Source organism: Lithobates pipiens, unplaced genomic scaffold, assembly GCF_037356315.1.
Source record: "Lithobates pipiens isolate NorthernLeopardFrog02 unplaced genomic scaffold, aLitPip1_a1.2 Scaffold_19, whole genome shotgun sequence".
NCBI lineage: Eukaryota > Metazoa > Chordata > Amphibia > Anura > Ranidae > Lithobates > Lithobates pipiens.
The window spans coordinates 513,946,057-513,972,191 of NW_027507764.1; the positions used below are offsets into that span (position 1 = coordinate 513,946,057).

At 40.2% G+C, this 26,135-nt stretch overlaps 1 protein-coding gene across 2 annotated transcripts in view; it reads left to right on the forward strand.

Moving 5' to 3' along the window:
- Positions 1–26,135, forward strand: part of ZFPM2 (zinc finger protein, FOG family member 2) — a 509,990-nt gene that overhangs the window by 84,209 nt on the left and 399,646 nt on the right. For both annotated transcript variants that reach the window (XM_077493163.1, XM_077493162.1), the window contains exon 2: positions 14,620–14,778. In XM_077493163.1, the coding sequence (XP_077349289.1) occupies positions 14,620–14,778 (159 nt within the window). The remainder of the gene's footprint in view (positions 1–14,619; positions 14,779–26,135) is intronic.

Sequence of the window (26,135 nt, forward strand, 5' to 3'; positions counted from 1 at the left end):
ATGAGGTGCTGGACACGGATCCATAACCCGTAACTAAGAGCCATTGATTATGCCTAATGGCTAGGCTTCAGCAAAGGCTCCACAAAAGTGGGGGGCCTGGAGAACAGGGGTCACCCAAAAAATAAATAAAAATAAAGAGAGAGCTGCAAATCCTTCTTTCAAGAGTTCAAAATCTGTTACTGTTGATATCAACTGTAACATTAGGAAGGAAAATGACAGCCAATGCATTTCAGGAGCCAAACCCCCCCTTTATTGGGCCAATGTAGCAAAAGCTGTCTTTTGTATTCAAATTAAAAGTTCCGGAAAATAAATCTCTCACAGGAGAAACAATTTATATGAATTTGTACCTGCCTCTAGGACAAAGTGATGTGTAGTATTTTTCATTTTTTTTTTAATATTTGGAAAATTTTACCTTTTTACTTGTTTTAGATGGCTACTAGAGACATATACAGTAAGGAAGAAAATGGGATGTAAGCAGGGCATTTTACTGGTATTTTACTGACCTGGTTGGTAACAATTGGTTAGTAGCAGTCTTTTTCTTTCTCCCCCCCTATAGTTATGCCATATGCCCTAGAGCCCAAGCTACGGCCCAAGGTCCTATGGTACATACTATGGAGCCCAAAAGCCCTAGCCCAGTAGTTAGTGTTTTCCAAGGTTATGTGCTCTAAAATGATGTGAGAAGAAGCATTTCTGGACTTTTCCCCACAGCTTTGAGCCATGAAAACTATGACATAGGGCAAGTCTGAAAACACCTACCGCCAATGGCAACAACCACCTTGTTTTATCACAGTAACATGATAGTTTGCGTTTTTGTTTTTTTACAGATGTGTAAAGAGAGATCGCACAAACACTTGTAGGTAAAATCAAACTGTATATAACATTTAATAAAATAATAACAGATAAAGATAACAAATGTAATAATATAGCAAAATGTAACAAGAATACCTAGATAGCTATAGATGCCTTTTTCGCCAAGGAGTCACCCGGTCTCTTTGTGGCTTGGCACGAATAATATATCAAACCAGACGTATGCATTAAGCAGCCTTGGGATGGTACTACCTTATTCCAATTTAGTCTGCAGAATTTACAGAGGTGGTGGGCAGTAACGACCAATCATAACTCATGGAAAACAGTATTAACTTTTAGCACACAAGGGGCTTGGTAATGACATTCCTACATTCCTATAGTACTAAGTCAGTCAAGGTAACCAGATATTGGTGAGCTAATAATAATAGGGACATTTGAAATTTCCCCATCACGCCTACAGCTCTGAGTCATGATAACTATGACTTAGGGAAAGCCTGAAAATACCTACAACCAATGGTACATGGCATTCTAGAAGTCTCTGTCTCCTGTAACATGCCCCCAATCTCTAACCATGCTTGTAGGATGTCCACAATCTCGGAGTATCCCCTGCAGCTCACTATATCTGTCAGTCTTCTGTAACATGCAATATTGATTATAATGTCTAGTTATTTGGTGATGTCAGGGGCTGCCCTTGTGCCTCCCCTTGTCTAGTAAGTTGACCACCAATGCCCTAGACCAACACAGTTTTCTTTTTTCTTTTTTTCCCACTAATTTGTGTAAATCAACCCCCATTACTATGTGAATACACCTATATTAAGAACACGCGGGCGTCTTTCTTTGTGATGATAGTCCTGACATATATCCTGTGATGTGATCAGTAATAGTAACGCACCAACTGTTTTATTGACATTGCCGATTCTATCTCTGCTCTGGAGATTATGGGCTAGGCATCCCTTTTTTTTCTCTCTTTTAATATAGATCTTGTTTTGCAATTTATGATGCTCTTAGCAATTACAGAGGGCATGCGCTGAGAAAGGAAAAATCGATCTGCAGTGTGTAAATGGAATATTTCAAGCCCGGCCTTTAATCTGACTCATATAAATGTCTTTTCCGATATTGATTCAGTAGCTGAAAGAAGGGTTGTATCTACTTAATAAAATATAGCAGGCAAATTCCCTGTCGAGTACTTGTAGCAGCGGGCCGGCTTCCTCTCTACAAATGCCGGGATATTGTCTTAAAGACACATATGAGTTTCAGGGCTGCTGGCTGATTTAATCAAGCATGGAGCCGTGCTTAATAAAATGGCCAGCGGCAGTACAGTTCATCTCTGATATGTTAATTTCGTGACTGTTCATATCATTTTTTTGTCTTGTAATGTAACAGAGTTTATCCTTGCCATCATGGCATTGATAAACTAATAATGACGATACAGTTTGTCACGCTGAAAATTTGCCAGTGGAGAAGAAGCAGAGAATATTAAAGAGGACCAGTCACATTTGGACTTTGAACAGTCTTAAATGGTTATATCTCTTCAAGCTTACTTGGGTCATAGCTAGATCTGCCTTTTTTTTATATGCTTGATTGTCCGAGTCTGATTCTCACCAGAGGTCCCCTGAGGTCTACAGTCACTGCTTGACCTCAGATACCCTTTTCCAGGATCTGAGTCTACAGTGTAGAAAGTGGTATGGGAAAGGCACGTCCCCCTGTGCGTGTCCAAAGCGCTCTGTCTTTGCTATCTGCTGCAGGTGCCAATACATAGTTGAGGGCACCCCAAATGCAGTACCATGTGATCTGGTGCTTTTTTCAAAAGTCATTTTTTTTTACACTAGTTTTTGTGCGATCCAGTGAGTGAGCTGAAAATCGCGTTGCAGAAAAATGCAAAAGAATCACACAGGTACCGGCCCTCAGACTTCAGGTGACATCTGACACACTGACATAAACCAAACTCAGACTCAGACAAAGCAAGTTAAATGTATGTGTGAACAAAATAATAAAAAATATCATTAGTACATCTCTCAAACACATACACTCTTCCCTCTGTAAGTACAGAAAAATACCTCTGATCTGCCAGAAATCCAAAGATCTCCTAGCATCCTGTCATCGGCCTGTGCTGCACTGAAATTCTAAGCATCGTCAACTCTGCCCCGTTCACTACTGTAAACTATTATCATAATACAGTATTTATATAGCGCCAACAGTTTGCGCATCGCTTAACAAAATAAAGTCAGACCTTACAGTTATATTACAATTTGATACAGGAGGAATCACAGGGCCCTGCTCATTAGAGCTTACAATCTAAAAAGGGAATTGATACAAAAGGTAATAGCTGTGGGGGATGAGCTGATGGAGAAAGTAAAAGAGTGTATTAGTTAGAAGCAGGATAGGCTTCTTTAGACCCCTTTCACACTGCGCCGCCTAGGGCTGGAGGTCTTGGGAAGTCTTGGGAGGACCAAATAGAACGCCTTGGTTGGTATTTTGGGACTAGGTTAGTGATGTAGCTGGGAGCAGAGTTATGGATGGCTTTGTAAACTATTGCTAGTACCTTGAATTTTATTTGTTGGGTGAGTGAAAGCCAGTAGGAGGGATTGGCAGAGAGGGGTGGAGGACACTGAATGGTTTGTAAGGTGGATAAGTCTTGCAGCAGCATTCATTATGGACTGAAGGGGGGATAGTCTATGTAAAGGTAATCCAATGAGGAGGGAGTTGCAGTAGTCGAGGCGAGAGATAACCAGGGAGTGAATTAGAAGCTTGGTGGTATCATTAGTTAAAAAGGGGCGTATTCTGGTAATGTTGCGGAGGCGACATGATTTGGACAGGGATTGGATGTGGGCCTGAAAGTATAGTTCAGAGTCTAAGGTTACCCCTAGCACCCTGACATGTGAGGACGGACTGATAGATGTACCATTGATCTTCACAGAGAAGTCAGGGGAAGGGGCACGTGGGGGAGGAAATATTAAGAGCTCAGTTTTAGATAAATTGAGTTTGAAGAAGTGGTGTGACATCCAGGCTGATATGTCTGTTAGTAAATCACAACCTTTTCCCTATTGAATATTGAATCCTTATATATGAAGATAATAGGAGGACGTGGTTCCATAGTATGAATACACTTTTTATCTAAAGGCAATAACTCCTCTACAGATGACAAGTGAGTGTTATCATCCTAGGACCAGAAGTGTGGAAGGGTCACCAAGTAAAATTAAATGGGAAAATGAAAACAGCAAAAATAGTAAACTTATGGGTAGCTGATGATAAAAGCTGTAAGCAAATACCTTTTGTTTTAGTTTTTGCTCCTCCAGCACTGCCTGGAGCTCCCTTTAAGGGATTGTAAAGTAAATGTTTTTTTTGTTTTTAAATAACAAACATGTTATACTTACCTCCACTGTGCAGCTCGTTTTGCACAGAGTGGCCGCGAACCTGCTATTCCGGGGTCCCTCGGCGGCTGTCTCTGCTTCCTCCCGCAGGTACTTCTCATGTTCATGCGAGTTTCCTCGCATGGTGAGAAGCACCTGCGGGCGCTCTCCCGTGATACAGCCGGCGGCTATAGCCGCTCGCTGTATCACACGGTCCCGCCTTCTGGCGTGCCGCATCATTGGATGTGATTGACAGCAGCGTGAGCCAATGGCTGCGTTGCTTTCAATCCATCCACTCCAGCCAATCAGCAGGCAAGCCTGAGCAGTGAAGAGGATGTCGGGGCGAGCGCGGGACTTTCAAGGGTCGGGTAAGTAAAACGGGGGGGCTGGGGGTGCCGGCAGTGTGAGATGTTTTTTCACCTTAATGCATAGAATGCATTAAGGTGAAAAAACATTTACCTTTACAACCCCTTTAAGGTGGATCTTTACTGTATCTGAGCACCACAAACCAAAAACACTACTTAATTTATTTTTAATATTCAAAGTAAACTCTGCAATCTATTCATGTCTCCATGCTTTATTTTGTTGAGACTTCACTTTGAAAAACACCCTCTAGTATTTTTGGTCCTGCCCACCTTGAGGAAGGGAAATTATTCATATAGCATTTACTTCCTGGAATCCTTCTGCCCTAAGCTCAATGCATGCATGCAGGAGAGTGTGCTTAGCTAAAAGAAAAAAAACATACTCCTCCTGAAGACTCCTGGGATGTATGACATAATTTGCCTAGGCAGGAAACCAGGAAGTAACTGAAGAAATAAAAAAAAAAAAAGACATTTAAAACAAGTAAATATAATATTCTTTCCTATCTATTTACTAATCCTAGCAGCATTAGGATTAAAAATAATCAGTGTTGATTGGGAGAGTGAAGTTCCACTTTAAATATCATAGCTATCCCATATTGCAGATTAGGTACACCCCTTACCCCTATCCCACAATTCATACCCTGCGCCTAAGCAAACTTTTTGTGGGCCTAAGCATTGTACTATGGAGAGCATGGAGCTATAAAAATCTGAGACAATCTCTATTTGAAAAGCCTTTTGGATTGACTCCAAATCACACTGGTGAAGCGGAAGGTGTGTGCTGACAGCTACAGCTGTTTTTGCTTTTTTAGTTATGTCACTAAAATGACACTTTCAAAAAATGTTTCCCTGCAAGGAACATAGTAAATTACCTTTTCTGTAAAAGAAAAAAAAATGCTGCCTGAAGACTCTCATAAAACATTATTTCAGGGTGTCAGATTTCTGGTCACCTGAAACTAGTTTTTGTGAAGTTTCATTGTAGCAAATCTGTTTTTGGACTTCTAAAGTCTTAAAGTTTTACTAAACCCACAACAATAAAATCAGTGTGTATATGCAGTAAAGCATGCTTGTTGAATTCACTGTGAAACCTAAGGGGTTAATCATCTGCATTGTGTTAAAAGGCTGTTTCATCCTGTCTTCTTCAAACCTCCCCTTCTTCCACTGTCCCCAACCCATCACCTGATAGAACAGTGGCTAGGGGACAAGCTGCACACTTGTATTGCTAGAGAGTTATTTTTTTCTTGGGAGAGTGCATGTGATCAGCACTGTCCAGACAGAGGGTCAGGGGTCCTGCAGCCTGATAGGACAGTCAGAGCAGAATGAAAACCCCTCCTACAGGCTTTAACCAGACACTGATAGAAGTCACAAGACTGCTATATACTGGTGATGAGAAAAGGTATTTAGCAGTTTATATTTACTAAAACTATTTAGTTTCCATGTTCTGTGTAGTGTGGGAGGCCATATACAGTGAAGGCAGGGTCTTAGATTTAGAAGGTTTACGAAGGTTAAAAAAAGTCTGCATCCAGGATGTTCCCCATCAGCCCCCCTCCCCTTTATAATTAGCTGAGCTTGATCTAGATCCAGAGCTGTGCACGAGAGCAGAAACTCTCTCTGCTCTCTCCCACCTCATAGGGCAGTGGGATAGCAATGGGAGCCATTGGTTCCTGCTGCTTTTAATCAAATCCTATGAAAAGGGAGCAGAGGGCGGGGCAAAGCCCTGCTGTCTATGTCAAATAATGAATGAACACAGGCATTGGGACTCTGGAACAAACACACATGTGTATCCCACTTACCAAGCAACTTGCTGGGGGTGGGACTCGGAAGGGGGAGTAGCCAAGACCTTAAAAGAGGAGGATCGGGGCTGCTCTCTGCAAAACTATTGTATGGAGCAGGTAAGTATAACATGTTTATTTTTATTTTTTTAATTAAATGTTTACAATCACTTTAAAGCAGTCCTTGTGTTACCCGAAATGCTATGCTAAATAACCACCTATATTGTGAAGAACAAGCATGCTTATATGGACTTTGAATCCAGTGTTGTCTTCTTCTCAGCTGTGAATCTCATAGTGCAAGTCTTGTTCCACACCACCTTTCTTGGTGGCTGGCTGGATTCTTGCAGCTGGCCTCTAGATGAAGCATGCACAAATTCTCGTCTATCTCTCATAACCAAAATATCATGCAAATTCTCTGTTTGTGGACCTATAGCCCCCTGGAAGGCATGCCATGGATATCCCAGGAGGCTGCAGGAGGAGAATGTGAACATCCTCCTTGCCTTGGTCAGGGAAAGTTAAAGAAGGAGATTACAGCTATAAGACTATAACAAATAGGTATTTAGCATTCATGAAATAGGAAAACTGTTGGGGTTTTATTGAGCAGGAGGGTCGGAAATTTTTTAAGTATTCTTTAAAACATAAACATCCAATTAACTCTTCTTTGGTTTGGCAGTGTAAAAGAATAGTTTTTAGTAGGCATTAAGTCATAGATTTCTTCCTACAGTAACATTAAAACTCATGGTTCACTCTCGTATCTTGTTTATTCGCCAAGAAAAAAAAGGATCGGTGTCATAAAAGATTTTAAAAGAAGGTAGCACTTTCTATAAAATGTCACAGGCATTTTGGCCAACTCAAAAGAAGGCCAAAAAGTCTTAATAAAAGCTTCTTCTCTCACAATAACAAAGATAAAAAAAAAGTTAAGAGTGTACGTGAAAATGAAAGCAGCAAGGTCTTTGAAAAATTTATACACCAGTAGAATTAATACTGTCATACAGCACCGTGTCAAAAGACCCAACAGAGGAGAATATTAATCCATTTAAAAAAAATATCAAAGGTTTCCGTCTTTGAGTGTAAAGAAACAATTTGAATAATTTTTGACCCTTTCTGCCGAAGTCGGTGGGTCAAATTGAACCTACTATTAAAATTCTGTAATATCTTCCTTTCGTTAGCATTTCAAAACGCAATTTAAATATTCACAGAGCTCTTTTTAATAAACTTAACAATTTAAATATTCACAGAGGCGCCGCTTTTTTTTTTTTTTTTTTAATAAACTTAACAAAATTCAGGTAATTTTCTTCAACTTTCTTGATTGAAGGAAGGCAGTAGGTGCAGATATAAAATAGATGTACAGCTACGAGCAAAAGAAATCAATTATATATAAGAAATAACATAACACATGGAAAGAAATTAATCAAAATTTTCTAGTCTATGATTCTCTACTCTGCTACCTGGAGGCTAGGAATGTAAATGAAAAAAAGCAACATTCTCCTGGTGATAAGAGAAAAATTAATAAAAAAAATATTTCCATCCTACAAGATCCCCTGATGCAACTCCTGTTAAAGTGACTGAGTGGCTGCAGGAGGAACTTAACTCAGTTAAAATAGATTTTTAGAAGCTAGAGAAATAGCACTTTTATTCTTGCTGTTAAGCTCAATTACATAAGGCTTATGTGGTCTTGCAATGGTCACAGAACTAACAAACCTTCATTAAAGTGCTCTGTGGGATGTACAAGAGCCTTGCTTGTGAAGAACTGTCTTAGAGTTTTCTTCGTTAAGTATCTCTAAGAAGGTTTTCAGGTAGAGCTTCAGGAGACTGTGTGGCAGGCTAGTTTTAGCAGATAAGACGTAAAGTGTAATTCCATCTTTGTTTGTGTTAATTAAAAAAAAAAAAGCCTACAATTTGAAATATGTGGATCCAATACAACAAAAAACTCCAATTCTGCATGTTTTCTGAAGAATCTCAAAGCACATCTAGGGACAACAATTTTTTTTGTTAGTTTTATGAAAATGAAATTAAATCTTAACTCAATTACAATTAATAAAATATAATGTAAGCGTTAAAATGATACTGAAGCTTTGTTTAAAAAAAAAACAAAACAAACATATCATACTTACCTCCACTGCATGGCTCGTTTTGTACAGAGTGGCCCTGAACATTCTCTTCTGGGGTCCCCCTCGGCGGCTCTCGCAGCTCTTCCCCGCATCAGATAACCCCCTAGGAGAAGTGCGCTTGCGGGAGCTCTCCCGAGTCCTTCATTTGGCATCCATAGAAGCAGAATATATGACTTGGCCCTGCCCCTGGTGCTTGGTTCACTGGATTTGATTGACAGCATTGGAAGCCAATGGCTGTGCTGCTTTCAATCTATCCAATCAAAGCCGGACTCTGTGGAGAGAAGGGCGGCGCATCCCCGCTGAAGAAAATGAAGGGGCTCAGGTAAGTAAAACGGGGGGAGGGGGCTAGGGGGACGGTGACTGCCAGGTGTTTTTCCCCTTAATGCATAGGATGCATTAAGGTGAAAAAACACAAGCCTTTACAATCCATTTAATATTTTATTGTGATTTCAAAAGTCATCTAAATTTTTAAATCTAGTATTTTTATCTAAATAATACCTTGTGGTTTTGCCATGAAGGTCCGTGTTCAGGCACTTCCTGATATAGGGTGACAACTATTTCCTAATTGTGCACTTTGTTGTTACCCTGTCATTGGCATGCCTAATGGTAACTACAAGTGTCCTTGCTGACACACCTTCTGGCATGGTCTGTCAGGAAGCTGGTTGAGAGCAATGATGTGCGGCCCACCCTGGAGCAAGTGCATGTAGACAGGAAGTAGCTGGAAGACCCAGAGGAGCTCAGCAGCACTGGGATGCAAGAGAGATAAAAAAAAAAGGAGAACCACATTGTTTTGGATTAAAAGACTGTTTGTTTGTGATACAAATGTGTAAAGGGCTGTAGCAAACTAATCATCATTGTGGTTTAATTATATTTAAGTAGTAGTTAAATATAGTTATATAAAAAAAAGTAGATCTACCTTAATATCAATCTGATATTATCTATCAATTTCCAGTTATTCACAATCAGGTAATGTAAAGCTGTGTTGCTTAACTCTTTATTTGCTACTTTGTTACTCTGTATATGGTACTCTGTTCAACTGTTTTATGACACGGGGGGATTTACTAAAACTGGTGCACATAGAATTTGGAGCAATTGTGCATAGTAACCAATCAGATTCAATGTTGTATTGTCAAGGCTTAAATGAACAAGCTGAAGTTAGAAGCTGATTGGTTGCTATGCACAGCTGCACCAGATTCTATGTGCGCCATTTTAATAACTCTCCCCCAGTGTGTATTCCAAGTACCCCTTCTCATGTGTTGCCTAAAGCCAAGTTCACACGCAGTGGCTGCGTCTCACAGCAGGGGGTCCAGTGCGTCCTTTTACCCGATTCAGGTGCAAATAAGGTCCGAATTTCTGCCTGAATTTTCACCTAATTTGGAGCCAAAGACACACAGGACCCTTTCCAAATGTGGTTCGCGGACGCCCCGGAGATGTGTGAACCGGCTCCATTGAGAGCCGGTCACTCGCTCATGTCATACGAATTGGATGTGGGGAAATCCGCATCCAGTTTGCATAAGTGTGAACTCAGCCTTATACCAGATACCCAGTAATGCTGGAATATTTCCCACCCAAACAGCTTAATATATATATTTAGAAAACCATCCATGGTTCAGTAACTAGGGTACTTCAACAGACTTGGTTTATGCATATGACTTATTAGTTAATAGATTTTTCAGTTTTTTTAATTATTTAAAATACTCCCTCAAATTAGTATCCCTGGGGTATATGCCCTGTTAGTTGATAGCAGACATAAAACAAAGCTTAATTAAGCCTACCTTCAATCAGTCGCTGTCTTCAGAGGAAACTAGACAGAGGTAGGCAGAGAAATATAATGCTTACAAGTGAAAATAGATTTTTCATTTTTTTTTTTTAAGTACGGTACTTAATATATTCAAGCCTATTTAATAAAAGTACAGATATCTGTGATGTACATTAAAAATCTCTAGAGAACAGATTGCAATGGGTAGTGTCTTGAAAACTCTATTTTGATTGGATGGCATTGGTTACTGCATACTGCGGTGCTTTATTTTGTGTTGATTAATAAACTCATACTGCTAAAAATTACAAAGACCGGTTGGTAATTAATCATTATGGTTTCCATTTGCAGGTAGTTGAAATGTTGGTGTTCACATTTAAAGTAAAAAAAAAATGAAATTAACAAGTTCAGCTTACATTAAAGCACTACTAATACATGAACAAATGACTGTAGTAAAGTAGCTAGTGCAACAGGACTACATTGATGACATCACGAGTTAAATCCACATAGTGTTCCCCTCTGCTTGTTGTGATTACATTGGCTGTCACGTCTTCTCTTTGTGGAAGTTTAATTGATTACCTTTTCAATGTACCAACTTCGTGTTTCACCCAGTATTCTTCTAATCATCTATAGTCAGAGCACCTTCTTCCTTTCTATATCTTATCTAAGTGCCCTGTTTATAATGCCAGTAGTGTGCCCTAAAAAAAAAAAAAAAAAGCCCCCTATAGTTATAAATCCCAAGAATGTGTTTTAAAATGTGATTGTAAGTGGCACACTATTCCTCTAGATGGGGAAATGAAAAGAAAATAGAGGAAATCCCACCCATTAGGTAGAGCAACCTCCATAACCTGCCACAGGCTCTACACCGCACCATAGATGGGGCATAAAATGCAGGCTGCATTGTACATTGTCATATAAGAAAGTGATATCCGATCTCTAGGGTTAAAGAGAAACTTCAGTCCCCATAATGCTGGCCCAGCACCCCTTCACCAGCACTGCCATAGTTGAAAGTCCGGCACATTCGCAGATGTTCTGAAGGGCTCTGTCCAGCCTTTAGGACCTGGTAGGACATGTGCCAAGTTTTCCTGAGCAATGTGCAGCAACTAGCTATTCAAGACCTCCATAACTATGTGCATCTTCATGCATGCGCATTGAAAAACCCACACAAGCGCAAGATGTGCCTGAGGTCTCAGTCGGGTCCCAAAGGCAGAGCTGTACAGCACAACATCCTTCTGACTAAGGCAAGAAAGTGCTGCAGTGCAGCATAAAAAAAGTCAAAAGCACTTAAAAAAAATAAAAATGTTATCTACTTGTGGGAGAGGGAGGTGGTTGGAGCCAGGTTTAAATAATAATTTTTTTTGGGGGTGAAGGTCCGGTTTAAGCCTGCAAAGATGAAACATGTCAGAGAGGGGCAGTCTGCAGGCAGGGATGAGTTGCAATCCTTGAGCCTTGTGACGTTATCGGTGTGCATCCAATTTTTTTTTTGCTAGTGTACGGACTCCAAGACTAGCACCCAATTATTTTTGCTGCAGTGAAAGTTTAGAACTGTGGCTCTCATTTCAGTTTCTGATATCGCTCTCCATTATAAATCAGCCTCAATTAATCATCAATTTTTATACAAACAAAATAACGGTACGGTAGATGTTTTTTTCATAGTAGATGCGTGAATCTTAAGTAACGTGAATGTATAAGCCCTTGTACACACGGTCGTACATTCTGACGGAAAATGTCCGATCGGACCGCGTTATCGGATAATCTGACTGTGTGTGGGCTCCATCGAACTGTTTCCGTCGGAATATCTGACCGACAAAGTTTTAGAGCTGGGCTATAAAATTTTCCGACAACATGGTCCGATGGAACTTTGTCCTATCGTTTGTAGAGAATTCCGATCGGACAAAGTGCCACGCATGCTCAGATCAAATTCCTAGACCAAAGCTATTGGCTACTAGCCTGAATGTAGTCCTGTTGTAACGAAATAATGTCACCACGTTCTGAACGATCGGATTTTCCGACAACTTTGTTCGACCGTGTGTATGCAACACAAGTTTCAGGCAATATGCATCAGACAAAATCCGACGGATTTTGTTGTCGGAATATCCGACCGTGTATACAAGGGCTAAGAAGTACAATTATTTATTATCCCTCACAGAGGTGACATTATTCCCTCCAACAATGTCCTTATTGCTTTTCTGCCCAGAAGGTTAGCGTTATATTTATTCAGTCATAATCCATCATCCATTTACTTTCTGAGGCTGAGATACAACGTTACAATGTTGCAGTCTGATCAGTGGGAAATAGGAGACCAAGGAAATGCTTCCTCCTGCCTGCAGCAGACTGATAACATAATTTCAACCTCAGGATGGCTTTTGAATTCTAAAGGTGGAGTTTTATTTAAGTTGATACTGTTTGATGTATGTTGTGACATGTCGGGAACTTATGTGTGCTTGTAAAGAATTAAAAGGTCCACTTTAGACGCCATCCAAATAATTGGCTGCACACCAAAAATGTTCAACTCCAGCCAAGCCATATGGATTGGTGTGCTGCCATTGCAATAAACCTTGGCTTGAAATGAATGTCTTCGATATGTGGTCCAGTTATTTGATTTGTGGATTGTAGTGGAGAAAGATTCCAGGGCCTTGGCACCTGGCTAGTTGGCCAGTGAACCTGAATCTTTTGCAATATTTACATGTTTTATTAGGGTGCTTTCTGATCTATAATCTATATTAAAGTTCCCCTCCCAGCAATTTTTTATCGTTGAATCATTTTTAATCCTAATTTTCCAATCAGTGTCATGTATTGCCCCACACCCGTCTATACATTGGTACTTTTTGTCTCTTTTAATTAGCCAAAATCAACTTGTGTGATAACAAGACACTAAAAATGATGAAGGACCCCATTTATTTTTCTCAATGAGGTCATCGAACTAAATGTCATAGCAGACATAAAATGAAGCTTCACTTTTTAAGAACAATCTTTTCATAAACATGTTTGGACATTGTAGAATGTGCATGTTTATGTGGTGAAACGCACCTGTTACTAGCCTTATCTCCAGGAAACAAGAGTAAACTTTAGGGACGATCCATTTAGAATAACAGTTTTTTCCACTTACAATGGTTGGCCAGGGGACCTCTGCAGATATCACAATTTGGTTGTTTTATGAAAGGTAAATAGGCTGTTCACTTTTGCAAGAGAATTTTCACTTAATTTAGTGAGGGTGGTACAAATTCACTTTGAAAATAATGCAAAATCTAACCCCTAAAGTCGTATGAGATTGATTGTGCACCTCATACCTGTGTTTGCCTTTAGCAAATCAACACCCATGTCCAAGGATAGAATGGAAGGACAGGACAATGATCATCATGAATTATCGTACAAATGATGTAAAAATTAAAATAAACCTTTGCTGAGAGAAACATAGTGCTTCTATTGCTCCTATTACAAGTTTCAGTACAGGATTTCTTTATTACTTAGGTGGTAAGCAGTGAGATTGGCATAGTACTAACAAGCTCCATTTTCATAGTCATACCTTAATTCCCATTACAGCAGCTGTGCAGGGAGTCTGCATTATACACAAGACCTTAGAGAAGCCGTACAGTCTACAGAGCCTGTGCAATCACTCTTCTAAAACCCACTGGCGCTGCCTATATTCACCCATTGAGATGAATAAGAAGATGCTTACATGTCCTTATGCTCTGGGGGTTGTATAAGGCACCCATACACGAAGGGGTGTATGCTCCGAACACACACTATCTGCTGTATGGCCGTGTGTATGAAGCCTACAACTGTACAGTCCAATAGACACCAGAGTTGGATCCAGTGCCTTAGTAATCAGCACTTGGTTTTTCATGGCTCCTTTTTTCCACTATAGATCAAGTCTTTGTGAGTACAGTTGTGATGAGGGGTGTGGCTGTTACTCAGCTCTACCAACACAGAGCACTGCAGTGTGACAGAAGGAAGCAGCATTTTTACAGAGAGAAAAAAGTATTTTAAAACATTTCCAAGCAACAATTAGTCACAAAAATGTGACATACATAATGGAGGCTGAGCTGATGAGAAGGCTTCCCTTACTTCTGTTGTTCAGTAACCCCTGGAGTTGGTATAGCTGGAGACGGAGAGGCATGGTGCCTGTGGTAGGTCCTAGCCAAATGGCATTCTGGGTGCTGCTGAGATGCTGTGGTGGTGGCCCACAACTATAAAGGGAGAAAAGGTGCAGAACTTCAATTGGGTTTTAATATTGATTTCTATTAGATTGAAGGAGAAAGACCTACAATGCATGCTATCTGGCTGCTCCCCCATCTAATTATATTTCTAAACTTTGTCTTACATTATGATAAGTGCTACCGATATATACATGTATTGTATTTGGAGTTTGTTATATTTTATTTGAGATTTGTTTTTCATTAAAATGGTAACATTGCTAATCTTGCACTTTGTGGATCTGAACTGTATAAACTGTGTTTTTAGGTCCATTGGAGGATGCCATAGAGGATGAAGAAGAAGACTGTTTGTCTGAGGAGAATGACATTGCCTCTAAAGAAGATTTTCCTCTAGAAGAAAGTTTTACTTCGGAGTTTGAGCCGGAGAATATGACCTGTGAAGATGTGGAATATTTCTGCAATAAAGGTAGTTTTTCCGACTTGTGACACATTATTAGTGCATTTAGCTCTTGCTTTAAAGTATATCTCCACCCAAAATGTTTCAGCTTTGGATAGTTTGGACATGTTACATTTTTACAGTTTTCTGTGTCTCTGTTGAGGTGTTCTCCACTCTCTTCCTTCTTCTGTGACCTCTGCCATTGGGACAGGACGTTGGTAGAGTCGCCCCAGTGGTGGCACAGATAACTGTGAGAACTTGACTGAGGTTCTTCCACTTTCACTTTCTAATGAAAAACATTTTTATTTTTGTCTGCGTCCCTGGTGGACAACTTTCCCGTCATTTTCCTTTTCAGCATCTGATTGACAAAAAAAAAGAAAAGAAAATGAGTTCTGGCTCACTTTCTGTTTTAAAGGTAGTATACCCACCTCTGTGCTGGCCCATGTTTCTTACATTCCCTCCATAAATTTTTTTCAGGATTGGACACTCCAAGGAATGTTGGATAACTGTGTCCTTCAGGGTTGTGTTCCTGCTTTGGTTCATTCCCTTAACCCTTATAGAGTTGCCACCACATCCCTTTAAACCCAAACACATATGAAATACACAGGTTTGGAGGCTAATTTAATGCAGATAAGGCACCAAGTGAGTTTAATTACCACTTTAATCAGCCACAGAACCTGCGTAATTAATATGTGTTCGGGTTTAAAGGGATGAGGAGGCAAACCCTAAACCCTTATGTCAGTACAGGACTTAGTAGTGCTGTAGGGGTTGGAGGAGCTCAGCAGATGACACAGGCAACTGACACTTCTGGAAGTGTCAACTGACAGAGAGACTGATGCACTGAGGTAAGGTAGCAAAGGTAGAGGACATGTAGTCATACTAATTCTTCTATTGCAGGAAACTGATTTATTTAGAGGCTTGTAGGGTATCTTTAAAGAATAAGTTCACCTTTAGTAACATGTTATATGTTACACCAGAATTTAGCCCAAAACCCCCCAATGGCATCAGGCAGGGAACCTTCTCCATGCACCCGCTGTCACAATTTAAAAACCATATAGCTGCCTCGTTCATTCTCAGAATTCTGTGAATGAATGAACTACCTGTCCTGTCTGCCACTGCAGCATATGGCTCATATTTCTCAATGAACTGTGAGGGCACTGATGAGCGCGCTCATAGTTTACAGGTCATACAGCTTTCAAACAGAAAGCCTCTACAGAGGTATGGGCATAAAGCTGTAGACAGTGTTTGCAGTAGCCTGCCATTGCCCCTGTGATCTGCTAATCGTGAGTGCAATGCTCTGTAGGCAACTATAAAAATAAAATAAAAAATTGCCCATTTTTTTACTATCTTTTTAAAATATGTGCATATAATTTTTTTTTTAAAGTGAGCTTATCCTTTGAAGCCTAACTCCAGGCAAATAGCTAAATACACAGATAAAACACATATAAGGGAGCTTTTAACCTTCTAAAACATTTGTATTTCTGTCCATCCAGTCCTGAAATGTATACAGCCCTTTCTGGCAGGAAAGGAGTTCTGTTTATTTTCTGATGCAATTCAGTAACACTTATAGGTATTGTCCCACTCCCAATCTATGACTGGGTTATGAAAGGAGAAGCAGCAGAATGATTAGCTCATCTCACTGACACGCTGCTCTCTCCCCCTATCAGCACGTGATTGGCTCCCTGTTTCTCCCCACTCCTTTGAGGTCTGCTGTATAGGGACTGCAAGAGTCTGATGTCAGGCCTGATTCAGCTACTGGGGATGATTTACTAAAACTGGAGAGTGGAAAATCTGGTGCAGCTCTGCATCAAAATCAGCTTTCAGGTCCTTTTGCTAAAGCATAACCACTTGCCAACCGCCCTGTAACAGCTTTACTGCTACAGGGTGGCTATGCTGCGCAGGATCACGCATATATGTGATCTTGCATTTCTGGGTATCGGGCGCTCGCCTCCGGAGGCTCGCCCCCCCCCCGCTGTGATTTTGCACAGCAGGAGCAGATCAGTCCTCCCTCTGATCCTAAAGGACACAAGCAAAACAGCGATCTGCCTATGTAAACAAGGGAGATCACCGTTCTGTCAGTAAGGAAGACATTGACCCTATGTTCCTGCAAAGCAGGGACACAGATCTATGCCTTCCTCTAGTACAAGCACCTCCCTACTACAGTAAAAGACCAGCTAACAGTTAACCCTTTGATTGCCCCTGATGTTAACCCCTTCCCAGCCAGTGTCATTATTACAGTGGCAGTGCATATTTTTAGCACTGATCACTGTATTAGTATCAAATAAAAAGACAATCAGCGCAAACAATTATTAGGTATAAGAAAATGCAAGATGTACACTATAGGCTGATCACAACACTTACAATGGATATAGAAAAATAAAATGAGTGCAGCACAATAAAACAAGGTAAGTCCATAAACAAATATAATGGGACTAATAAATCCCAGAGTGGAAGACGAAGACAGCTCGTGGGAAGAAAAATTGCAACCCACTGATTGTTCTGAGTGATAGGCCCTCCACCAGCAAGCCAATATTCTTACCAGATATGGTGGACCTCTGAGCTAACAGATAGTCAAATACGCTTGTATCCAGAGTGGAATAGAGATGATTCACCGACACAGCAATGGAACCAGATCATCCAGGATGAGTATGTGGATAAAATAAACACAATCTCAGTGCTCCTTGTGAAGTTAATTTATTAAGATAATCCACAAAATAAAACTCTTGTAGCAATGGCATAAAATAAAGCTACATATAGCGGCCGTAAAGCCAGCATAAAAAAACAGCAGAATACCAGAGATGGCAGCGGGTGATGTCCGCAAGATAGCTCCTCCCGCCGTACGCGTTACGTCTTGCGGGACTTCGTCTTTTTCTAGTTTTCTATACTGTATTAGTATCACTGGTCCCCAAAAAAGTGTCAGTTAGCAGTTAATGTCCAATTTGTCCACCACAATATTGCAGTCCCAGTATAAGTCGCTGATCGCCGCCATTACTAGTAAAACATTTTTTTAATAAAAATTACATAAATATATCTCATAGTTTGTAGAAGCTATAACTTTTGCGCAATCCAATCAAACCAATCAATATACAATCAATATACACCTATTGGGATTTTTTTTTTTACCAAAAATATGTAGCAGAATACATATTGGCCTAAATTTACCAAAGATACCAAAAATATATAGCACAATACATATTGGCCTAAATTTATGAAGAAATTCGATTTTTTTTTTAATTGGATATGTTTCATAGCAGAAAGTAAAAAATGTTGTTTATTTTTTTTCAAAATTCACAATTTTCAAAAAATCAAATACCACCAAAAGAAAGTTCTGTTTGTGGGAAAAAAACGATATACATTTTGTTTGGGTACAGTGTCGCACAATTGTGCAATTGTCAATTAAAGTAATGCAGTGCCGTAACGCAAAAAATGGCCTGGTCATGAAGGGGGGTAAATCTTCCGGAGCAGAAGTGGTTAATTAAACAAACTCAAGTTGGAAGCTGATTGGCTACCATGCACAAATGCACCAGATTCTGCATTTTCCAGGTTTAATAAATCAACCCCGTGGTTTGCATTCAAAAATACAAATTAGTGTATATTATTGAATACACAGAGCTTGTGTGTCTTTATTTTTTATTTTATTTTTTTTGTGTGGAGTTGCATACTGGAAGTGTGTGAGAACAATTATAGGCACACATATAGTGTATGCATCATAAAATCCACCGGTGACTCTTCTGCTTTAACTCATCTGTTTCTCTAATCACAACATAAATGTGTCATACAGGATTCTAAGCTGAGCAACCAGAGCCGAGCTTGTTTACAGCATTAGATAAATGTGTTTATACAAAATCTTAAATGATATCTCACTTAATGATGCAGAGATCCTTATGTTTTGTTATGCCTATATAGTGTGATACTATGAAAAGTTTAAACTGATTTGCATGGCAACCTAAACATCCTGACATCACAGTGTGGTTATTATTATTATTTAAGGTACTTGTATAGCGCCTTCTATTTATGCAGAGCTTTACATATACATTGTACATTCACATCGGTCCCTACCCTCAAGGAGCTTACAATCTAAGGTCCCTAACTCACATTCATACACTAGGGCCAATTTAGACAGAAGCCAATTAACCTCCCAGCATGTCTTTTGAGTGTGGGAGGAAACCGGAATACCCAGAGGAAACCCACACAGACACAGGGAGAACATGCAAACTCCAGGCAGGTAGTGTCGTGGTTGGTGGTAAAACCGGTATAAAGTTGGTACAGAATTAATCATGCCTTGTTATTGCCATTGTCACAGCATTGTAAAAATGTTTAACCACTTTCAGACCGGACCATTTTGCTGGCTTAAGACCAGACCACTTTTTGCGATGCGGCACTGCATCGCTTTAACTGACAATTGCGCGGTCATGTGATGTGGCTCCCAAACAAAATTGATGTCCTTTTTTTCCCCACAAATAGAGCTTTCTTTTGGTGGTGTTTGATCACCCCTGCGGTTTTTATTTTTTGCACTATAAACAAAAAAAGAGCGTCAATTTAAAAAAAACACATTATTTTTTAGTTTTTGCTATAATAAATATGCCCCAAAAATATATAAAACAATATTTTTCCTCAGTTTAGGCCAATACGTATTCTTCTACATATTTTTGGTATAAAAAAAAATCGCAATAAGCGATTATTGATTGGTTTGCGCAAAATTTATAGCGTTTACAAAATAGGGGATAGTTTTATGGCATTTTTATTAATAATTTTTTTTTACTAGTAATGGCGGCAATCAGCGATTTTTATTGTAAATGTGACAGTATGGCGGACACATCGGACAGTTTTGACACATTTTTGGGACCATTGTCATTTATACAGCAATCAGTGCTATACAAATGCACTGATTCCTGTGTAAATGACACTGGCAGTGAAGGGGTTAACCAGGGGGTGGCAGTGTAGGGGTTAAGTGTGTCCTAGGGGCATGTTACTAACTGTGGGGGGCTGGGCTGTGTGCTAGTGAACACTGATCTCTGCTCCAATCACAGGGAGCAGAGATCAGTGTCACTTGTTGCTAGGCAGAACGGGGAGATGCCGTTTACATCGGCATCTCCCCGTTCAACCTCCCCATGAGATGATCACGGGTATCCCCACGGCGATGCGCACGTGATGGCAGGGCGGGAATTTCAAATGGACGTACCTGTATACCAATTTGCCTACCCGTGCCATTCTGCCGATGTACATCATCGTGCGCCAGTCGAGAAGTGGTTAATAATCCAATAACCACAACAATAAAGGCTATATAATAGTTATATGCAAAGTGAATTAGTGAAAATAATATTCAGGTTGAGGCTGGGTTCATTCTATTGCAAATTGGATGGGTTTCCCCCCATCCAATTCACATGTTCAGGAGATTGTGACCAGCTATCAATGGAGTCGGTTCACACAGCTCCGGGACGGTTGTACAGCGAATTAAAAAGGAGTCCTGTGCATCTTCTGGTCCTTTCCAGGTCCGAATTCAGTCAAAAATTCGGACCGAAATTGGACCTGTAATGGTAAACAGGGACGCACAGGGCCCCGGCTGTGAGCCGTCCCAGCTGGGAGACACACAGTGATTATTATTGCTAGCGGCTATAGTCACTGGCAATAATCGCATGAAAAATCCAACATGCTTGTTGTACCCAAGCTGGTCGATTGATCAACTTGGGTAAATCAACCTGCCCATACATAGTTCAAAACTCGGACGGTCCCTGCTGAACCAGCTGAGATTCGAACTGTCTATTATAAACTAAAAAAAGCTGACAAAATTTTGAAAAAAAACCCCCAAAACAATATTTTTTCCTTTATGCTATAATACATATCCAAAAAAAAAAAAAAATATATATATATATATATATATATATATATATATATATATATATATATATATATAGATAGATAGATAGATAGATAGATAGATAGATAGATAGATAGAGATATATAAATATTCATAAATTTGGGCCTAATGTATCCTTCTACATATTTTTGGTAAAAAGATACGCAATACGCAGATCTGAAATGAGGGGAAGCTCTGCTGATTTTATCATCCAATCATGTGCAAGCTAAAATGCTGTTTTTTATTTTCCTTGCATGTCCCCCTCGGATCTACAGCGACTTTACTTCCAAGTGCACTTGCAGTGCAAAGTGGATTTTCCCCCTAGATATCGCTTTTCCTCACTGACAGATTAGCGTTGTGCTTGTTCTCATTGGCCCACCACTGATTTGTGTCTCCAGTGAACAATTGGCGGGTTGCGGCGGCCAACGCCACCTCCAGACCCGCTGATTGGCTCCTGCTGTGTCCAATCACAACGAGAACAGTGTGCCCCCGAAACCACGTACACAACACCGCATGATTTTGCGTGGCCTTGCTGCCCTGACGCTCTTTTTTTTACAGTTCTGTCTTCTATGGGACAGAGTACATGCAATAATATGTCTCTTGCTGTTAAGTGTTTTCTAAGACCAGTTATGAGACCCCCTCCCCCTCCCCTGCTGTGGCCAACCAGACAACATCAAGGAAGGAGATGGCTGCTCCATAATGGCAGCTTTTCTGACCTCTGAGCACTTTCCACAGACAAGCAACAGCAAGAACAATGCAGAGGCTGACACCTCCCCCTCCCCACCCCCACTGCAGGCCTCTTGTCATTGCTAGTCTATGGAAAGTGCTCAGAGCAGAGATAAGCTGCCATTATTAAACAGCCGTCTCCTACCTAGCTGTTGTAGAATCAGCTGGAGGTGAGGGCAGGTTGGACCGTAACAATTATACTTAGAAAACACTTAGCAACATGGCACCAATTGCTACATGTATGTTGTCTCTTAGGAGACAGAACAGCAACAAGGTTCATAATGTACCTTTTCTAAATGCTAAGACATTAACAACTCTGGAAGTTGTGACCCAAAAAGGCAGACAAAGGGTAAAGGACTAGTCTAGTATTGCATGTTGTCTATAGACACAAGTCCATTTACATCTGCCTATCCATAGAGCTTCATTGAGCTTCCAATCAGGTCCACCTGAAAAACAGGTTGATTGGAAAGCATGTGTGAAAGGCCCCACTCAAACTCTTTAGAGCATAGTAACAGCTAGGGAACTGTTGAATTCACTTGTTTTTGCCATTGTAAAGCCATTGGACATAATACATTAGTCTTTTTTTTTCGTTCAACCAGTGGGTAGAACGGAAAAAAAAAAAAAATGACCTTGATCCCCCATTCACACACTTAGAGTGGCTGGGGGAATTCTTTCCACTAAGTCATTGTATTCTTACAATGGGGAGCCTTCCCTGCCATCAGAATACACTGATCAATGCTACTGGCAGTAGCCGGTGGCACTGATTAGTTGGGAAAAACCTGACAGTCTGGTTAACTGAATGACTTCTGCACATCAAGCCTGCTTATACATGAATTTAAATTTGGCCAGTCCCTGCTGAGCCTGTGAAATTTCGATCTATGCATAAATGGCTAAGGTATTTTTTCACACTGAAAAAATACCTTAGCTGACGCTGATGACATTGAAACCAAACACCAACAAAATAAAAACAATAGAGAAAAACTGAGAAGTCTCAAAAATATTAAATTGCCAACCGTTAGACGCATGAAAATCTCAGTAAACGTGTTTTCCTTTCTTAATAGGGTGTGATGCTTAATGGTCATTTAGTGGAATTCTTTTTAAACAGAGAGACATGAATAGCTGGAAAGGGGCACCATCTACTGATATTAGCAAACACCAAGCAAGTTTTTTAGTAAGTTAATGCTATTAGTAAGGGTGCTTAAATAAATAAATAAAAGGACGTACTTAGAGGAAAAACCAATTTGACATTGTAGTTTACCTTGCTGCAGGAGATGTTTGTGCAAATCGCCTATAAGCTTATTGACCTGAGTCTTTGACTCCTGGTTATGTCTAGAATGAGGACACTGATAGATCACTGATAGAGCTGATTGAACAGCCCCTGTGCGAATGGCTGGTGGACCCGTCCTGCTGGCTGGAAATGATCTCCTCTGCCCGGCTTTGTCATATACTCGGTCCAATACACCAACCTGTCCTTTAAGCTCACATCTCCTAAGATGCTTGCTCTGTGTTCATATTTTATTCGATTTAAAGCAACCCTGCGCTTTGATCATTCAATACAAAGTAAGGGGCATGAGTTAATGTCCAGCTCCAGCCAAAAAATCTTTTTACTTATTTTTGAAAGAATATGGAGGAGTTACAATTTTGGATGGTTTTTATCTCTGGTTGTGACCCCATTGGTGAGATTTTCCTTTGCTTCCTGTGCTGTGACACCTTTACAAGATATGGGAGATGTGGTTGTCACCAGGAGACCAAAGGACAAGCAGCAATAAGGACATTTTCAGACATCCTTACCTTTCCCAGCTCTACAAGAAATGCGTTGTTTTATTTGTGTCTGTTTATGGAGTCATGTCCTTTCTTGCCAAAAAGTTGTTAGGCTTTAAAGAGGACATATTATCATTTGCTCTCACTCTGGCCTGGTCATCCTCTGGAGCTGGAATTGAGGTATAATCTTACCCAGCTACCCCACAATGCATTGTTCTGCTCCTGAGCAGCCAACTACTGGATCAGAGCACTGTTTCAAGAAGCTGTACAGAGGATCCTTAGCCCTGTGTGGGCTCAGTACCAGAGTTGGGTTGGATATGAATTTAATTTAGCAGAGGACTCCGCCAGGCAGACTGGGAAGCAAGGAATTGCATGAAATGGATTGCTGCAATGTACACCTGACACTGTAAAATACATTTGCTTTATATGTATAAAGATTTATGTATGTATTTAGCTCTTTGATTGGAGTTGGCTTTTAATACTGGTACTTGGATCTTGAGCAATGGGGGAGATTTACTACAACTGGAGCATTCAGAATCTGGTGCAGCTGTGCACGGTAGCCAATCAGCTTCTAACTTCAGCTTGTTCAATTAAGCCATAAAACCTAGAAGCTGATTGGTTTCTATTCAGAGCTGTACCAGAGTTTGCACTCTCAGTTTTAGTAAATCCCTCCCAATGTGTTGTACAGCTTATTAAAAAAAACCAATGTCAAACTATAGCCATTCCCTGTAAAAAAATAAAAATATCAAAACATAGACACAAATATAAATAACAGTAAGATGGTACCAGACCCCAGATAAAATCTCGAGATATAGTCCCCAACTATCCAATAGATGTTAGAGAAACTGTGGTCTGAGAGGGGACATACTAAACGTCCTCTGGAGTTGCCCTATACTCTCAACATACTTGACTGTTGTATTTACCATTATATCTGATATTACTCAACAGGTCCCTTTGAACCCAGCACTAGCAATACTATACCTAGGCATAGAACTCCTACCACCTAAACTATACCATACAATTACCCACATACTCCTAGCAGCAAGACTAACAATTACGAGAAGATGAAAAAACCCCTATCTCCTTCCCCAACAGAAGTGATAGACTTAATGTATTTACATTGCTCCTATGAACAGATGATGGTGTCCTGCTCAGGGCGGCTGAAAACCTCCCTCCTTCAATGGTCCCCTTGGAAATCTTGGTATGCAAATTATAGGTGAATCTCTTTACATTTGAGTATGTACATCTTTAATGTTTTCACGATGGGGAGGCCGAGTTCCCCTAGACACAGTGGGTACCCATTGGGGTATCCGGGGAGAGCTAGTCTTCCGTCTTTCTCTACTCCACTTAAGTTGTTAAAATTAGTTGCATACTTACCAACTTATGAATTTCCAGATATGAAATATCTTTGTCCTAACCTTGTACTTTCTGTATATTCATTGTTATTCTACCATTCTACCATACCATGTAGCAGTTATCTTAATTTCAAGCTTATTGTTTATCTTCAAATACTAATAAAAACTATTGAAACAAAAAAAATGTAGACACAAGTAAGGGGAAAAAGAGGTTAGTTGTATTTATAAAGCAGGGAATTTGTCATTCACCAAACATTCACTACAGGTGAATCCTCCCAGTGCATGTGTTTTAAATTAACGTGATTTATTCACCACTATTCACTGCTTTGTAAATATAACACTTAGACTGATAAGGTAGTTATAATGAAAGCAGACTGTTCCATTTAGCAGTTAGTTCTACAGAAGAGCTGGCTTGGTTAATTAATATGAATAACCCAAAAAACAGACACATGTAAATGCAATAAAAGCTGCTAAAGTCCTAGATTGCGGCCTGTGGATGGTTTGTATGGGTTCCTATTGTACATTACCTAGGGAATTTGATCAGAAAATCCTACTGGGTTGATACTTTACACCAGTGGTTCTCAACCCTGTCCTCAAGTACCCCCAGCAGGCCATGTTTTGGAAATTTCTCTTAGATCAAATAGCTGTCCAATATACCAAGCCATTGACTCTGATTTAAAGCACCTGTGCAAGATAAAGTAAAACCTACAAGCATGGCCTGTTGGGGGTACTCTTTACACCACCCCTTGTATCTAAAATTGCTTGTAATTATTCCAAGATGTGTTTCAGAATGGCTATTGGTACCCTTTTACTTTTTTTTGTCTTCAGTGTGGGGTCTGATAATGCATTTCTGGGATTCGGTAAAAAAAAACTGTTTCGGAAGTCATATTATGGCTGCTAGAAGATATATCACTAAATTGTGGAAGCAACCACATTTTCCTTAACTTTAAATGTTTTTGCATATTCTTAATAGGCGTTCACAAAAAAAGAAGTATTTGCACCTATTTTTTTGTTTCTGTGGGCAATGGGGGTTCATCGCCCTAAATATACCCTGCTTCTAAACTTTATTTGATTATTGGATTACTTCATACTCTCCTTACGCCTAAAGTGGAATTAAAGTTCCACTATCAAAAACAGCGAGCAAGCAAGCTCTTTATTGCAGAAGAGTCATGCAACTTCTCGTCTGCAATAAAATGCCCCTACCTGCCTGCTCATTGTCTTCCCTGGCAGTGGCATGTAAACTGAACTGTGCATGCACCGCATTATCTCGCTGGCACACTCCCTGTGTGCTGGGGTGACTGACTGCTGTGCATGTGTAGGAGTGACATCATCCCACACCAGCCAATGGAGACAGCTGAAAACCGAAACCCAGCAGAAGATGCCGGTGGCGGCAAGGGATAGGGATCATTGAAGGAGGGGTGAGTTTAGCTTCGCTTTAAGTTGACCATACAATGTAAAGCCTGCCATACATGGATTGAAAGTTGATTAGTTTAGTAAGGATTGGCTGAATTTCCATCCATGTATGGACTAGCTGGTTGTGCACAAGTCAATCTATTGATCGTGTCGGGAAGCCAGCAATGCTGATCATTGTATTCTGCTAGTGGGGAAGGCTCCCCACCCATGGTATACAGTAGCTCAATGGGAGTGATTCCGTTTTTTTTTTTGTCCTTCAATCCACTGGTTGAAGG